The sequence below is a fragment of the Schistosoma haematobium genome, chromosome 2, assembly GCF_000699445.3.
Source record: "Schistosoma haematobium chromosome 2, whole genome shotgun sequence".
Lineage (NCBI taxonomy): Eukaryota > Metazoa > Platyhelminthes > Trematoda > Strigeidida > Schistosomatidae > Schistosoma > Schistosoma haematobium.
The window spans coordinates 41,153,707-41,173,467 of record NC_067197.1 but is presented as its reverse complement, the minus strand read 5'-3'; the positions used below and the strand labels follow the sequence as shown (position 1 = coordinate 41,173,467).

Below are 19,761 nucleotides of genomic sequence, written 5' to 3'. Positions count from 1 at the left end.
CCTTATACTTATAAGCCGAACATCTCGTACCTTTGCAACAGTAGACAGTTTAGTATTTCATTCAGTTTGATACTAATTAAGTAGATGACACCTGATATCCGTTGATATTCTTACCTCTTAACATATTGGTTAAAATTTCAGTTTATCATCCTGTAAATAACCAAGTTAAAAAAGCTTACACTTTATTCAGGGTATGCTTAACAATGCAGATTGATTTGTATTGACAATATCGACTCCTTATAAAGATAATTTGGTGTTATTATTGAGTTTACTACGATGGTTGTTAAGCCATAATACTAAGTATAATGCAAGTAGTGAATTTAATTGGTGTGTTTTTTGCATCGTACTCAACATTTGAATACAACAATAGAATTTAGATATACTTACTACTATGCGATGAAAAATTCGGTAATTTCATGATTTTTATCAAGGACTGGTCTGAAAAAAGGATCTATTGCTATATAGGAAGCGCTGAGTAGCTTTTTCCTACTAGTTTGGGGATCCACATTTATGTACATCCACGACACCAATAGGAATCGTACCCATGACATCTCAGCCCACAAATGCTCTGGTACGGCCAAGAATGGGGAAAGTCCGCTCTCCCTCTCGAAATGCTCTCAAGTGGCCACGCGGATATAGCCTCTGTCAAGGAAGACCTACTCACTGCCTTCTCATGGCATTACTGTTGTTTACCAAATTGAGAGGACGGAAAGCGAATGTCCAGCGTTTTAACTGGGTTGGTGGACGTGGAGGGTCCACCTAAGGGAGTTGAAAAACCCTCATTCCAAACCGATGGTGCACATGGGCTCCAGGATCCTGAGGGAACAAATCCGTATGAACCAATTATTGGCCACCGGCTACCATAGGACTGCATCTCCTCTTTACGATACTCTACTACCTTGTGTATCAGACCTGTATGTCGAAGGTTCCGGGTGTGGCCCCATATGGGAACTACCTGCTTCGGTTTTGGCACCCATGCAGTATCACAGCCCTAACACAAACCAAGTGAGATTTGTGTGGGACATATGTATTTGGTGCCCCCTTGTACCAATATCTATGTGTTCAAATAAATAAATAAATAAATAATTCATAACGGCTAAACCGTTAGACCACTGAGCTGATATACAAATAGTTTACATGTTTCATTTCGATCAATCTGTGATATTGCTAGTTAGTGCCAATAGTAATATATTTCATGGCAGAATAGTGTTACAAATGTAAATGAACTGTTACAAAAATAAAGTTTTTTCTCGCTTTACAAAACCTTCTTTTACAAAGTAATTATGTGGTGTGTGTTACTTATATTGACATAAGTAGTATATGATGTTAGTCGTGAATAGAAGGCCTGGCAGCAGAGAGCTAAGAGGATCGAACAGTAATGAATGGAAACAGAATGTAATTTGTATGAAAATGCAAGAACAATGAAGTCTGAGTCATTTTGAGACAATCGATGGACATTTTGCAAATTAAGCATCTACTTTATGATTGTTAGATTTTACCAACAAGTCCTGTAAGTTCGTGTTAAATACATTGGATTGTCCTCACTGGTGTTCTTGTTCACCACAATTACAATTATTCTGTTTAAACGAGTCAACAACAGTTCAATGTTTCTTTTTTATTGACTTTAATAAAACAATAAAGAAAGTTTTTTTGTGTGTGGTTAGGAATAATAAAAATTAAGGTTTTTACTAAAATGAAAGTTGATTGGTAAAACTGACCTCTACTTAGACAATAAGAAATAAAAAGAGACTGTCAATAGAACAATGTCTATCAAGGTCAGTGAATAGACCTGGATTAAACTTTGTTTGCTTATTGGGGTAATGTTATTTTCGAGCGATAAAATTCACATTTTTTTTCCGATCAACCATAAAAGTTGTTTTATATATTTATGTATTAATATGTACTGATCCGATTAAGACCACTAGAATTGGGTGGTCACAAAGTATTTTTAAGAGAGAGGGAGAGTATATATGTGTGTTTGTATGTTCATCTCTTTTTGAGATCAGATAGCATTCATATCACTTAATTAAAAATAGGACATGAAACAGTCCAGTTTCATTTGGATCTCAATATAAAACAGTAGTATACATACATGTATGCAGAAAATAGTAATTTGTCGGATGACCAGTCTATGTAAACAAATATTCTTAATAAGAAATTACTAACGGGGTCATTTTACTTTCATAGTTTGTCAACATTCTTCAATATTATTTGAGAATATTTTACGATTGTTAGTTTGATAATAAATGCAATATAAGCAAGGATTGACAGTAGTTAACAGCGGACGCACATTTCGAACCCAGTACCGTTCGTTTCAAACCCCACCGCGTTATCCACTTAGATACTGAGTCCTGAAAGTTACTTGCCTGTGCAAATCCCGGAGTGAACATCAACTATGGAATGCAAATACATCTAACTGATGAGTCCCAAATAGAAGCAAATGGGCGTCCTGGATTCCATTGCTAATCACTATCTATCTCTGCTTAGAATGTTTGTGAATTAAGACAATATCGAGGCAATCCGCACACATGGCAATAACGGACGGAATAATTGCTGTCTTAATCATCGATGAGAAGATTTAAGTAAGTAATACCAAGTAAATAGATGTAATAGTTTTGTTAAACTTACAGAATTTAAAGCGATTCTGGCCACTTCGGGACAATGACAGTAACTCCTAACGAGACGCCGAAATCAAGATTATCTAGGACGACAATCTAAACTAATTGTATAGCAATGTCGATTCCTTGTGGAATTATCACATAAAACATAGAATGAATGACAGCGAGTCAGAGAGCACTAAACTTATGACCAGCAGCTAGTTGTGCGTTTTTACCGACATAAATAATACCTTTCATGGAGTCGACTTCTCATGAGTCAAGGAAAGTTACTAAAAAATTAACTTTAAAAATGGTACTCCTAGCCTCGGAGTATGGATTTCAGTATCTGTCATAAGATTTTATTTGAAACACAACGGAAATTATTCACAATTACACCACTTGAAACCGCGTCAACAATATCGAATCCTGAAGAAAACAACTGTCTATTGATATTTATCAACTAGCATAAAACTTTTGTCGAAGGTTCTAAATTTCATTATCCAAAGATAATGCAATCAAATTAACATTTCCACATAACAATAAGACGGTAGTTCAGTTCTTCATGGCCTTCACTGGTTACTTAACTAAAATTAATGTGATGTGCGTTTGCTAGTAATTTAAAGTTAATAAATCATTCTTAAAGAGAGAATTTTTTTGTAACTAGTCGAGTGATATGATGAAATTCTCATCACAGAGCTGTTAGTAGTAGTAGACTACATTAATTGTTTGTTTTATTCATCACAAATCGTTTATTACTCTTTTGTTTGTAAAATTATCAGTATGGAGTTGTGCAGATTGTTGGATTTTATTGTGATCACCAACTGAACCAAGTTAGACAATTAGTGGACATCTGAGAGAATCAGACAACGGTATCTTCTTGACGTGAGCATACTCAGCAGTAGGTATCCATGACTCCGCAACCGGGACCGTCAGTTTGTTGGGAACCTCAATATCATAACACAAAGTAAACTCAAATTGAAATTCAGAGAACATAATAATACTATTGCACTACAAAATATCCACATGATTAGAAATGAATGATAAATCAGATAAAATGCAAAGAAGTCGATGTTGGTATTTAATGACAAGCAGATGAGTAATGATACTTGACTGAGATTACATGTTGTATATTTTGCAAATCAATATTTAACTAAACACTCACACACACAAATGATTAAGTTTGATGTTTATGTAATCTATACAAATAAAATGAGATCTCTTTAAAGTATATCAATTTTACTTACTGTACAATGTGTCAAACATTCAGTTGGAGGTAGATCACAAGTTGTGAAACACTGGAAAAGAAATAATTCCCAAAAAATAAATGACAATGAAAATAAATGTCAATGATAAAAATGTAACTGATTAACTTTACAACAGAAAGTTTATTGTAGAAAGTAATGTGAATGTATTTGTATCAACTAGAAAGCATAGTTGATTGTGCCCCTAAATGCCCTGGTACGGCCGAGAGCGGGGAAAGTTCGCTCTCCCTCTCGAAGTGCTCTCAAATGGCCACGCGGATCTAGCCTCTGACAGGGAAGACCCACTCACTGCCTTCTTGTGGCGGGGTGTTGTTTACCAAACTGAGAGGAAGAAAAGCGAATGTCCGGAGCTTTAACTAGGTTGGTGAATATAAAGAGTCCACCTAAGGGAGTTGAAAAGCCCTGATTCCAAACCAATGGTGCAAATGGACTCCAGTATCCTCAGAGAACAAATGGCGTATGAACAAATTATTGGTCACCGGCTACCATGTGACTGCATCTCCTCCTTACGATCTACGATCGGTTTTTGTTGAATTTATATAACAGAGTAACCATTCGATGATTAAAAAAGTTAGCTGAACTATTAACTCAGTAAACTTGATGACATATATATCACTTGGAGACAGAAAAACTAGTTGTGAATATGAGTTATTTTTCTGTGTACACTTATATACAAATATTCAATACAACAATGAACATAATTACACACCATCCAACTATCCGGTTTAATTTTTGTGTTTACCCGCTCCCTTCATATTTAGAAATGTGCAATCCTAGTTCAGTTTTTTTACTTTGAAACACTTTGAGAACAGGTACTGTCTTAAAAACACACAATAGAAACAAAAACTTTATTGAATCATTAGTCTCATTCTTTTAGTTCAGTGCTAACTTAAATATTGATAGACAGGCTTCTTCTGGTCAAAAACACATTGTTGAAGTTCTGGATATTTTAATACTGAGATTACTTTACTGTCATGAAACATATAACATTGAATAAGACAAATATTGTTATGTATTTGATAACATACAACAACAACGACGACAAAAAGCTTCAACTGACTCATGATCTTAACCATTGAAATCATTCATATATTGAAATGAATATTTAAAATTGATCACTTACATCAGAGCTACATTGTTCATGTAAATTTGTAAAACATGTAAACCAATCTAAATCGTTTAATTTTTCATTATTCCATATTCTCTATTTCAATATAATAATAAAACAAAAACAACACTATCTATAAATTAGGATAAATGCATTGAAGTTGTATATATTAATCAAAGGAAGTTACGTAATACCTCTTACCAGGCTATGATCAATCCGATTTAGAACACAAAGAATCCAAGTTTAATGTCTGTGAATAATGTATTCATTTGCGGTGTCAACATTCAGCACTAGGTTCGGAATATAAGTTTTCCAAATTCCGTAGGGCTAATCATTAGTATCAATAAAATTGCCTCAGTCATACCGGCCAGAGATATGAAAAGATAATGAACGGTACTTTTTTAATATTAGTATACATCAGTATGAAAGAATTTTGACAGGAATATCTGACTTTGTACATCATTCGTTCCACTAGGACATTTAGGAACAGAAATATTAATTTACGATAAAAATCATAAACTCAATTTTTATGTTAGTATATTAGGTTTATGAGAACTAGAAATCTTAAAGTTAATTTACATTATGGACTGATTTTACTCAGAGAAAACATTAGAAACTGGGAAACAGTAGACGACTGTTTCATTTCCAGTACGTTCCTCTTCAGTAGAGTGCACATAATACGACTATATCGAGGACCAAGCGTAAAATTTGCATTTCTTGTGATGGATAATGTTCAATTTGGACCACATATTTTCACCTTTAGTCAACAAACAATGATGTATGACCATTACCCATTCCCCTAAATAATATCAGTCTCATCGCCTCTTTGACATGTATGAACTCTACCAGCCATTCATTGTGGTTAGAATTTCAGTAATCGACTCTAATTATTTACATAGGGGATTTGTAAACATTATAGAATTATGAAAATTTCTAACACATACTTGAGAAGAATGAACAAAAATTGGATAGAACTAGAAAGGAAGGCCCAGGACAGAGTGAGTTGGAGAATGCTGGTCGGTGACCTATGCTTCATTGGGAGTAACAGGCATAAGTAAGTAACTTATATCTATGTCAATAATTCAACCATTTATAGTGGTATTTCTTTGAAAATTAGAGCAAAAATCGTCACTTGACGTATCACATCACATTCAAATTTATTACGAAAATTTCATCATTTGTTGGTTAAACAAACAAACTTGAACTAAAATTCATTAGATTGATATCATGAATGGGTCAATTTTAGACCACCACTAAAAACCTGAAATCACTAGACAACCGTTTTGTCCTAGTATAGGACTCCTCAGCAGTACGCATCCACGATCCCACACTCCACACTCGAACCCAGGATCGTAGATCTCGCACACAAACGCTTAACCTCCAGATCACTGAGCCAGTATCGAAAGCTATTTTTGCCTAACACGACCGTCCTCCATTGTCTTGATTGATTAACTGTCTCACACCAGACACGGTTGAATTCCATTGGTCATGGCTTCTCACCAGAACCCTAGGAAACCCATTTTGAAGCCAGTAACTAGTGAGCACATGATATCAATCTAAATTCAACAAACTCCACAACCCTATCAAATAGATAAGAGATAATTGTTGTCTAAAAATATATTTGAGATTTAATTTGATATTGTACAGTGTAAAAACATTCAACAGTTTTATGCAACGAAGCTTATTGATTTTGATTGCTATCAAAAACAAACTTATATAAATGAATGTATCTGTCTAAACTATAGAAGTCAGCTTACTGGTGACTTGAAATAAGTTTCTGCTATTATAATAGACAGTTATAACTGGTATAGTTCAAATATGTCTACAGTAATAATATTTGTTACCAACAGGGTTAGATGGTCTTCAAGATATAATGTGAATTGGCTGAGATAGGAAATATATCTAATTGCATGTTAAACTGGTGGTTTAATAACTTAACATTTGTCACGAAATTCGAATGTCCTTGGTTCCCTGATGGTACTATGATTACATATTGTTTGTATGAAACAGTTATTCAGTGTTTACTGGTTTTCAATGACAACCAAATCGAAATCAATCGGTGACGTATATCAGGAAGACTTTATCAACTGTTAGGAGTTTCGACTAGCAAGGGAAATTATCTACTTAAGTGTGTGTTATATGAATACAAATATAGAACTGCAAACACTGATGAAACTTAAAGATTAGTTGAAAATTCTCACTTTTTATTTCAATGACAATAACTTTTAAGAATTTCATTTACAATGAAACCTTTCAGTGATTATTAAAACGTCATCAATAAAATCAAATTAAAATCACGATTAAAACTGTGAATCTGTTTTTTATGCTCAATGTATTTATTCGAAAAACATGCACTTCTCAAAGATATTTTTGTTTCTGTGTTGATAATACTTAAAAGTCTTTTTATAAATGTTTATTATATTCAACTTAGATGAACTATGTTCTGATAAGTCAGTCAGTCAGTCAGTCAGCAACAAAGTAGAACTTCGTACGCACGTAAATCAATTCGAGTTGCCATACCATTTTAGCACAGAGATGCAGTTGTCCATTCAAATCACACAGTGGTAGAGGTAGTAAGAGTATAAGTAGTAATCCGAAAGATTAGTGTTTGAAGATATCATTCATGGAGTATAATCCAGTGAAATAAATTTGGAAAGAGAAAAAACAAAGGGACACGAACAATTCAGAAGATTAGAATTTGGGAGAACACAAAGAGTGGATGCACCTTCACCATTAGCAAACGATTTTGAACTATGTCATTCAAGGTCTCTAACCATCGGTTGTTATCGTCTCGTGGATCCCAACCAGATAGTTTACACCTATGGGCATGTCTCAGTCCACTTGTCAGTGACTTCATGGATTTGTGTCATGTTTTAATCTGTCCGCGCCTAGCTTTCTTCCAACCTACTCCTACACCATGAAATATCGCTCATCGGCTCGGTCGATAAACTTTCCACTAAATCAGTCATAGTAATAATTCATTAATGTGTTTGTGAAAGATGTCCAGTTGTTCATACTAATTGATCATATAGTAATAAGGGCTGAAATGTTATGTGGTTAACATTGATAAAATTATGGTTAAATAGTGTTGACCATATGATTATCAATGAATAGAATGAAATCTAGGTTCAAAACTCTTAGTCGACTGTCTTTCAGTTGTCTAACAATACATAGTCAGTTCTGTTGTGAATGTTTATTCTCAATCTTAGACACGAATTTATGATACATTGATTAAAAGTGATAATAGGCATGAATCTTTGTTGACTCAGTTCTTCATCGGTAAGCCACTCACAGAAAGTGGAACTTAAAGATGATATAAATATTTATATGGTAAGTAAATTATTTTGAAATCTACTAGCTAAATTTATTTCACAACATAGTTGAGAAACACGGCTATGTATGTAATATCATTCCTGATTTTGTATTATGATTTACTCCATAACATTATGGGTAGTTACATAGGAATGGCAAATGAGAAGTGTATAGTTATTGATATATATATATATATATATATATATATATATATCATAGAAACAAAAAATTGCTTGATTCATTGATCTCATTCTTTTAGTTCAGTGCTAACTTACGTATTGATAGACAGGCTTCTTTTGGTCAACAACACATTCGAAATTAATAACTGGCATCAAATATGTAATCAACAAATATTACCGAAGCTACTGATTTCATTTGCTTACTCACGTTTTCATCAAACATACAGTAGATCTTATTAATTAACAGAACTGAAGTGATGACTTGGTGGTTACCGTGTCTGAATGTGAACAACTACCATAAAAGATTAATCCCTAATATATCCATTTTTATTTAGTCAATCAAATGAGATTGTGGTCTATGTTAATTACTTATGTTGACAGATCTAAATATTATGTAGCACCAATCGGAAGTGTAATGTCTGAGAGCAGAGTATTGGTAAGATTGAAATGAATAGAAGAAAGAAGAAAATTGAAAACTAGCAAAATCGCAAGAGGAATGAAGGAACAATGAGGTTTTGTAAGAGCCAACTGATAGATGGTGTTCAAATGGTGTTCATATTGTATGTAAATGCTCTGTAATTATGCACTAAACAATAAATTGGCTTTTCCCACCTGATTTCTTAGTTCACTACAATGTCATCGAAAATTCCCACACTCTATACGTAGTTCTTTTTTTATCTTGAAGAGTTCATTTTGATAGGAGTTTATCAAAGATTATTTATTTTCAACAGATTCGATGCTTCTACAATCAAGTTAACTAATATTAGACTATGTGTTATATGTCAATAAAAAAGTAACTATGTTCTTTCTGTTACTACCAGTAGTAATACTTCTACTTCAAATGATTGACATATATACCGGTAAGTTCTTTCTTCCCTTGGATTTAAGTGTTTACGGCATAGTGATAGAAATCTATAAGTATATCGCATCATCAATGTGTATATTTATATCTGAGTGTATGTGTTATATGTGTAAGTCTGTATATAAATAGTAAATCATCATGTTTGTAATCTGTTAAATCAAGAAATGATTAACATTGATATTCACGGTTGTTAGAAATCAAACGAAGTTGACGATATATTTGGGTGAATTTAGGCAAGTGTGATACTGTTCAAATTTTCTTTTGGGTAGTAGACAAATTTCAGGGTGGTCTGTCAATCAGTATGATATGAATACGTTTTTGTGATTTATATGAGTAAACGTTTACCTACTAAAGATTCTCATGTAAAAACATTGGTGAGAGTAAACTTTTAAATAGTTAAAATGTCGATCATAGAAACAGTAAGCTAAGGATACTTGATTGTGAATTGCACTATTGTAAATGTTTTATCTAAAATTAACAGATGAATTTGTTGTAAAAAAGAAATAGGAGTGAATTACGTAACACTCGGACAAGGTATCTACCCAAATGGGATATTTACATAAAGTATAATTTTGAGTAAACTGTAATCTTGTCCAAGATATTTGTCAAATGAATCGCTTAAATACAATTTCTTCAGAATGATGTATTCTTCAGTGTAAAATAAAAACTACGGTGGATAAGTAAATTTGGATGTGTGTGGATTATACTCCTTGAATACTATCTTCAAACTCTAACCTTTCCGATTACTGCTTATACTCTTACTACCTCTACCACTACGGGATTTGAATCGACAACTGCATCTCTGCTCAAATGTGGTATGGCAACTCGAATTGATGTATGTACGTACGAAGTTCTACGTTGTTACTGACTGACTGACTGACTGACTGACTGAACAATAAAATTACTATCAATATCTGGTCTCATAATTAATTGTCTTCAAAAATGTTACATGAGGTTTGCCCGTCGACTAAGTATAATCGCGTCAATCTGTTATAAACAGATACTATAATAATCATGAACAGTGATTTCGGTTCATTTTCAGATGGTTAAAATATAAGGCATATAATGAAGTGAATCATCATTCGATGTAACCGCTTCTGATCCCTTACCCACTTAATATACATATTAAGTTGAAGTATAAAATTAAATATATTGCTCGTTATTTATGTACAGATTGATGTACTACGCTACACACTACTGTTAGTCTCTACGATTCGATTCAAACACAATTCACGTTCGACAAACTAGATATAAAGTGTTGAAAACCAAGGGTTTATATGAATTTATGAAGCTCAAGTTTGAATGAATATTCACGCACGTCAGAAGTATCTATATGATACTGGTCTGATGTGGACAGTGATATGTCAGTGCCATCCATAGTTAAATACTATAGTCACTGATGTAAGTGACAGTGAATAGCTCTTTTAAATCCCATCAGAAGCATCATTTCCTCCAAGATCTTTTATATACATTATTGAAAGAAATTAACAGGAATGCGATGGACATAAGCTAAGAGATTAAGAAACATTTCAAAAAATTATACCTTTATCTATCAATTTAACAACTTAATTTGACTACCACATGCTGTGTCATATTTAAGCCATTCACATAACTAAGTCACTTTTCATTTAATTATCATTGAACCACAAATTTTCATGAATTATATTGCACCAACCCAAAGGCCTAGTTGTTAAACTATTTTTAAATGATTAATTTTTTTTTTAGAAAACATGCCATAGAAACACCGTCTTACGTAACACTCCCTCAACTCTGAATATTAAATGAAATATTGCCCGATTGCTCTTATTCAAACAAATTATACTTACAGCTTGAATGTGTATTTTCTCAAATTACAGATCCTTTCAATGTCACCACAGGAACAACAAATGATAACTTTAAAAAAATTAGAAATCAACTTTCAATGGATGGATGAACAGAAAAATTTTAAGAATTTACAAACTTATAATTCAATGGTTGAAAGCATGACAAAACTATTGAGAAGTTGAAAATGGTTGAAAAGAATGATGCTCTATCTAGGTTTCGTTTCAGTAAATACTCATTAGCAAAATGTAATACGATCTGGAGAGAACTAATCTTTCTTGTGGAATTCGAACTTAAGTGAGCTTTACAACCTTAAAAGTCACCACTGAAATATTCTGATTATGACTGGTCACTTGTAGGACAGAGGTCTTTATAAATGATTGATCACCGAATAATAACTAATGACGTGTTTATGCAATTCTTTAATCCTAATCGAATTCTGTTGATCAGGTTCCAACTTATCCATAAAGAGTGTGAGTTCCTTTAAGATTACAGGTTTCACTTGCTGATGGATACCAAATGACGCGAAAACTAGGTCGAGAGTTCCCTGCTAACCACATTAAACCACGTAACGTCCCAACATAGTGGACATGCTAATGAGTCATTTATATTAGTGGCCATATTAAAACTTGATCTACAGAATTTGATCAGTATTAATGGATTGAACAAACATGACATTGGTCATCACACCTTTCATTAATTAATTTTATAGATAACTAAACTTTGGATCACGCATTGAACACTTACATATAATTCACTCACAAATCAAGTTCACTGATCAGTTTTTATTGGTATTCACGACAATAAACGAATGACAGTTTAATACATTATCAGTATAAAAAGGACCCGTGGAGAGAATGACCTGATGTTAACTGCGTTACTACTGGAACTGTGAAATGCAAAACAAATGTTTCACACTTTTTAATAATTTACACTCGTAATGCACATCTCCGATGCAGGTTTCCTGGAGCGCTGCTTTAATACTGAAAGTACTTAACTCTTTACAGGTAAGTCATAGGTTCAAATCCCTCACCATTTACTCCTCGTTTAGTTCGAATATCCAGGTAGCGCCATTAAGACTTATAAAACTAGAGTATGTATCAAAGTTGGTTATGTAAGCTGGTTTTTACTCGACCAGTTACATCTATCTATTAGTATACAAGATGAAATAAAAGACTTACAGTATGAAATGTTATTTTTCAGTTTATTAAAACGATTAACTCAGCAATTACCAATATTGTGATAAGTTTTCTTACCTTAAAATGTAATAATTTATTCTTACTACCAAAAAACTCGCCCAGTGTGCGAGACTGATAAGTCCTGGATCCGAATCCCGCGAGGCAGGATCGTGAGTGCGGATTGCTGAGGAGTCCCATAATAGAACGAAACGATTATCCAGTGCTTCCAGGTTTTCCATGGTGGTCTAACTTCAAATGACTCATGAATCCAACTATAAAATTACTAGAATCTCCACAAACCCACTTTTTGATAGCAATTTTTTCTTATGACAAATCAAAAATTAAATTCAACCGTAATATTATGCAACATTTTATTTCTATTTTTTTATGTTGATTAGGTCAATTTGTTTGTACATCTCAATGTAACACTTGGAAACACTTAAATCTACTAAATATTTTAGTCAAGCAATTGAGATTTTATAATTATGATAATAATTAAACTGAGTGCTTTGCAGCATATGTTCTTTATTTAATGAAAATCACTATTGAATATATATATACGTAAGATGTTTTATGGTGTAGGAGTAGGTTAAAAGAAACCTAGGCGCGGACAGATTAAAACATGACACAAATCCATGAAGTCACTGACAAGTGGACTGAGACATGCCCATAGGTGTAAACTATCTGGTTGGGATCCACGAGACGATAACAACCGATGGTTAGAGACCTTGAATGACATAGTTCAAAATCGTTTGCTAATGGTGAAGGTGCATCCACTCTTTGTGTTCTCCCAAATTCTAATCTTCTGAATTGTTCGTGTCCCTTTGTTTTTTCTCTTTCCAAATTTATTTCACTGGATTATACTCCATGAATGATATCTTCAAACACTAATCTTTCGGATTACTACTTATACTCTTACTACCTCTACCACTGTGTGATTTGAATGGACAACTGCATCTCTGTGCTAAAATGGTATGGCAACTCGAATTGATTTACGTGCGTACGAAGTTCTACTTTGTTGCCGACTGACTGGATATATATATATACCTTAAAGAAGGAAATCCATGCATGTACATTGGGAAAGAAGCGAAGAATTTTCTTCTAGAAGATAGTTTATATTGATAGATATTTATGACAAATAAGCTAAAATGTCGAACGTGTACAGGGAATAAAAAAGAAAATGGGGCAAAATTATAATTTGGATGATACTAAGATGGCTGATTATGTCAAGAAAAAATAAGTGAAAACAATTATTTAATGAATTTCGGTCTTCACATGTTGAGTATGAACAATAACACATTCGAATGATCCCAGAAACGGATTATGGTTACACACTGTTGAAATGTTCTATATTATAACACAACAACTGTCCCGATCGTTATGGTTATTAGGGTGCTTTACCTGTGATCATTATGAGTTGAATACTATCTTTAAATTAAATAAATGTCCATCGGAATTTTTGATCAAAGTGATCGATTCTTAACTGTGTGTTTGTAACATAGTTGAACATTATAATTAATTATAATAATTGAATTCATGAGTCGATCTAAGCTAAACAACCATTGACACCTGAAAGTACTGGACGGCCGTTTTGTCCCATTATGGAACTCCTCAACAGTGCGCATCCACAATCCTACCCACAGGACACGAACCCAGAACGATTGTTTTGGGAAAGATAACCAATGGATAAGTATTAGGGTACTCATATTATAAATTAGATTAAAATAGATATCCAAACACAATTTTATAATTTATACTTCTTTAAAATATAGAATTTAAGTTGGTCGGGTGATTTCGCGCAGATATCATATGGTTTAAATAATGTGTGAATTATTGTAATTTGTAGGTAATATTCCCGACTACCTTCATACCTTTAAAAACACTCAAGATCACTGACTGTGTAGGATGTATGAATTATCATAATTTATACGTGATATTTGTCTAAAACCTGAGAGTAGAGGAAAACTGTTTCAACCTATACACTATTCCTTATCAAAACAGTAGTTCTAATAGTTAAATACAGGCCGAGAGACTTTCAGGTGCTGGTTTAGTACCAGACTAAAACTTTCTGGTTTTCAGTGGTTGTCCGATTAAATTTAGACAGTGAAGCGAAGCTACAGATCATAGCGTTTGAAGATTATTTATTTATCGTTACTCTGAAAAAGGTTTGAAAAAAAAACAATAAGTTCATGACCTTTAACCACAATCTACATTTTCCAAAAAAAAACTCCAAAAACTATGGTTTTGAAATATTATTTTTTTCGTAATTCCTACAGTAATTGAACCAATTGTCCAATGATAATTATCAACACAGCATGATTACGTAACACCAATGGTTTTACTCCGATTTCCTGTCTGTTTGTTACGTCACCCTAATCCGATTTCAACGCAGCAAAATGGATGAAGAGGGGGGAAGGATTAACATTTAGAGTTAATAAATTAAACTGTAGAAAGGAAAATTCACACAGGTCACAGATTATAATTACTTAGATTTCTTCTCTCCAATTATGAAGTTAATCTTGTCAAATCTAGAGGGGGTGATAAGTAAGTAATTATGATATTAAGTTAAAATAATTAACGAAGTCGAACGTGTCAATTTTCACAATGTTCATCAATGGTGTAATTATCTTGAATCGACAAAAGTTTGAAAAGTAGACCAATGATCCACTGCCTTGTGGATTAGACTTTTAGGTCAAGGTCTCCGGGTGTGGTCCCCTAAGAAAACCACCTGTTTCTGTTTGGACATCCGAGCAGTATCATACACGGATCTTATACAGCGCTCAAATACACCACCGAGGATAAAGTCAAAGATATTCAGAGATTGTTACTAGTACATAACCTTCATACTAGTGTTTTGGGATCCACTAGTTTATGTCTAAAGACAGTCAATTAACGATATTAAATAACCATCATCAATTTTCTTTAGTAATGTTTATCTCATGGAGTATTAGAATTATGTGCATTAATGCCTGAATTTAGTTACTAATAAGCACATGATAACATGTGATGGTTGTTGAATATGAAGTTTCCCATCACAAATTGCGTACAGTTAGACAACCATTGACAGTTGGGAAGTACTGAGAATGTATTCAATACTACCATGGATGAAATTGGAAAATTCAAATTGATAAATCTCCACAATACATTGTTAAAATAGCATCTCAGTTAAAGTTAGTCTTAAAACTGAAACAAACACCTACTAATCAGTTCAGATAAGAATTCAAAAGATTATATACAATTAACTCATTTTATTAGTAGATACTGATTGTAATAAAAGTAATTGAGTTTCGAGTAAACAAGATATGTGACAAGCACAATGTCATCCTGAAAAAAAAGTGATCTTTTTGCCAACGATTTCTGATATAAACCAATCAACATGTAAATATACTGATATACATTTAAGTTGTTTCTGATTTGTGTTCATTCAGTAGACTATGATTTTCAATGAGACCAAGGATAAATTTATTTGAGATGTTGAATCATTGGAAGTGGACAGTAGAAAAACCTACATCATCTAGGTTTCTTTCTAGTTAACACCTTTCAGAAAGACGTACCTGGAATCTTGATGGTATTAGTAATGCCTATGAGATCACCCACTTCAGTATAAGATGTTATCATTGAGTTATGCTGGTCGCAAACAACTTCTTGACGGACCAAGTTTAAGTTCGCTTGAGTTATCATTAATAAGAGGAATTTCAACATTTCATGAGCATATTGAAGTCTAATGATAAATTTCCAGTTGTCTAACGCCATTTAAAATACAGTATAACAAGGAATTGTAGGGATAAGTACGATTTCATTAGTCGTCTATATTTTATTATTGTGATCATGAATCGGTCGATTTCAGACCACCATTGGAAACCTACATTCATTGGGCGGTCATTTCGTTCTAGTATGGGACTCCTCGGCAGTGCGTATCAACGACCCAACACAAGACTTTCGGTCTCACATGAGGACACTTAAATTCTAGATCACTGACTCGGCATCCGACGGTGTTAATGTCTAACTTTAATTAATCCACCTTGTTGGGCAACAATCTTCCATCGTTTTAAATGAATAACTGTCTTACACGCGACATGGATTGAACCTCTCGAAGCTAGTCACTAGTGACCACGTGATGGTTGTCAGTATACGTGCATATTCTACTATCCTTGACTGTTATTCCTTTAGTGGTCGCCAAGATTGCATATCGTAATGACCCAGTCTAGCTACGTGGACAGGAAAACTTATACCCTACCACGTTAAGCAAGTCATATGGAGAACGGTAAGATAGAAAGTAACAACGTAAGGCTTCAAAGAGTAGTAATTACTACTGACTGTGCGTGAATAGGATAAAAGGTCTCCCCTCAGATAATCAAAATCTAAAGCAACATTGACTTCTCACAAGAGAAGAAAGAGGTTAGGAAAGGTGAGTACCAGGCAATTCACATTTTATCTTACCCCTCCGGTTTCCTACTCGATTGTAGTGCCTTTCAAGGTACGGAGCTGCCACAGAAAATTTCCACACACATAGTTGTTTATGATGGGCTGAAAAAATTTGCCACTAGCCTGTGCGGTCATGCTTTCAGGTGTCTGAGATTCCCAACAATCCAGTTTTCTTTAGAGGTCTCCAAGAATTATCCTTCTATAGTGTGTGGGATTGAGAAGCGACGATTTCCCTCATACCTTTAGCAGTACACGAGATCTCGTCGTTCATAACTAAAGCTTATCATCATCGCTGAGTATTAATTTTACTTCTACTATCCATAGTCAAACTTCATACGATGTATGGATATTGTTGAGAAGCTGTAAGATATGTAGTTCAACTGTGTCCAGTATGAGACAGTCACCTTCCAATAGCATCCAAAGATGGTTGTACAATATTTTGGGTTGGTAGAGGTCAAACAAATAGGTCATTGCACGCTAACTCAGTGACCGAAAGGTTAAGTACTAACCGCAGTTCCTAAAGCTTCTATGTGTGATTATCGAGCTTGCGCACTGTTGAAGAGTTTCACTCCAATATGAAATATTTACCCAATGCTTCTTGGTTTCCAATGGCTGTCTAGCTAAGAGTAGTCCATAATTTAAACTATTGAGACGAAATACATAATATTGGATCCTATCTGTCAAGTAGTAGCCAGTAAATTTAACCTTCAATTAAACGGTGTATGAAGTTTAGTGATATTACCAAACAATTATTTAAACAAAAGTAGATAAGCACAGGAGTGGAGGTTCAAATATGTCATTGATCATTTCGGAAATTGAATCAATTAATTAATGTATTTTCATTACATATTTAAAATTTATTTTTAAGATATCGAAAGACCATTAAATGCCTTAATAAAGGCATTTCAGTGTAAGACCATTTTCAAAGACTGAATTTACAAAAGCTGTACAGCTGCATTTATAGTCATTTTCACATATAGTAGTCAATGATCAAAATAGATAAGTTATCAAAGAAAAGTGAACATCTTTGAGCATAAAATAATTCATACGTTAATCTTTGTATTCAAGTTTAGACTATCATACACAATCTTGACTATAAATACAGTTGTACAGCTTAATTACATGACATGGTTTAAAAGAAAATTCATTACTATGAAATTGAATTTAGGATTAGAAGGGATTTTATGAAGATTGTAGTGATTTCAATAGTTGACCAGTAGAGTTCAACCAGGTCTGTTGTGAGATAAGAACTCACTGATGACAATGGTGGATGTTTCGCTCAATTTGGTGGATTAGTTGAAGTTAGACATTAACACCGTTGGATGCTGACTGGCTCAGTGACTAGTGGTTAAGTGCTCGCGAGCGAGACTGATAGGTCCTGGGTTCGAATCTCATGAGGTAGGGTCTTGGATGAGCACTGCTGAGGAGTCTCATACTAGGATGAAACGACCGTCCAGTACTCCTAGGTTTTCTATGCTGGTCTAGTTTCAATCAACTCATGATGTCAACCATTGAAATTGAATTTAATTATGCTTCAAGAAATGCACCGTTACACAATTCAAAGTAAGCAAAATGATTTTGTTTATGAATGCTTGAAACACTTCGACTCAACACAAAGGTAATTGGGAAGATTCATTGTATTAATATGAAATAGATAATACATAAATGTATAATAAGGTACAATCAACAGTTTATCAGTTTGCAATGCTTTGAGGACTGATGATTATATGAATATTAGCTATAATTATGTAAATTCTGAATGTCAACTTATAAAGCTTTGATATGTATCAAACTACTACCAGAATTTTATACGGATGAAATTAATATCCTTAAGTATCAATACTAAGTTTAGACTTCATAGTTTCATACAAATTAAACATTGGGTAAAGTGTTAATAATATGAGCTACTTTTTCAAGTTAAATAAATAACCAGTTATCTTTTTTTCTGAAGAAGTGGCTTACATTAACTCACGAAACATCAGAAATACAATTTTTCTACTCATTGGGATATAACAAAAAAATATATATTTATGAATATCAATTAGATCATATCATTGTATACCAAATGTGATACTTCTCACATTATTATCCAGTCAGATATATATCATTACAAATCAAATATCAACTCATTGAATTTTAAAAAACAAACAGTGAAATATTAACTTACACTAAATGCCTTTTGTTCTCCTGGATTATTAAATAATCTTAAACATTTAGCTTTACAACGTGCTCGAGCAAATAATCGTTCTTCCATCCATGAAGTTGTAATATCACTTGGTAATTGACAGTGTACAGTTACAATGAGTAATAGTAACACTTTTGTTAATAACAATGTTAATTCAAATGAATATCTTATATTATATAAGAATCTATTCATTCTTATGATATAAGATTAAAATGATATCGAGAAATTTGTAAATATTCATTCATCTCCATAATTATGTTTTAGAATTTTGAAAAGTAGTACTTGTTTAATGAATGTTCAATAATCCAGTATATAAGTTTAGATAAAACTATTGTATCTTATTTTAAGCAAATTATTAATCCAGAAGTTCAATATTTTCTTATTCTTGCATTCTTTTCCGTTTGTTGTCTATTGAAAATGTTGACCAGGTCAACAATGGATATTGATGAATATGATTTAAACGATAGAATATTTTATTTGAAAATATTATTTGTCCAATTTGAACCAATCAAAATTTCCAAACATTTTGATTGGTCAATTTAAAATAACTACCGATTAGGGTCATATACATGAAATGGTGAAGTTTTCTTTAGTATTCCAGCATATGTAAGAAATTGAAATCGGATATGAAATTAATTAGTATGTATCTACTGTACAATATATGTACAAGGGGTTAGAGATTATGTTCTATTTGTATACACCAGTTATAGTAAATGAAATAAAAGTTTATTTGAGTTAGTATTTAGAATGCTGTCTAGTGAGTTGAAATTAGTAATTATACAACATTTGCATATTTATCATCAGAATGGGGGGTTTGTGGAGATTGAAGTAA

General features: G+C 33.2%; 1 protein-coding gene across 1 annotated transcript in view; it reads right to left on the bottom strand.

Annotated features, from left to right (window-relative positions):
* KAL1_2 (Kallmann syndrome 1 sequence) overlaps positions 1–19,224 on the bottom strand; it is a 46,412-nt gene extending 27,188 nt beyond the window's left edge. The window contains exons 1-3 of the mRNA XM_051215219.1: positions 18,912–19,224; positions 4,983–5,063; positions 3,842–3,892 (exon numbers count right to left, since the gene is read on the bottom strand). Of these exons, the coding sequence (XP_051068411.1) occupies positions 3,842–3,892; positions 4,983–5,063; positions 18,912–19,121 (342 nt within the window). The 5' untranslated portion in view covers positions 19,122–19,224. The remainder of the gene's footprint in view (positions 1–3,841; positions 3,893–4,982; positions 5,064–18,911) is intronic.
* Positions 19,225–19,761: the final 537 nt, after the last annotated feature.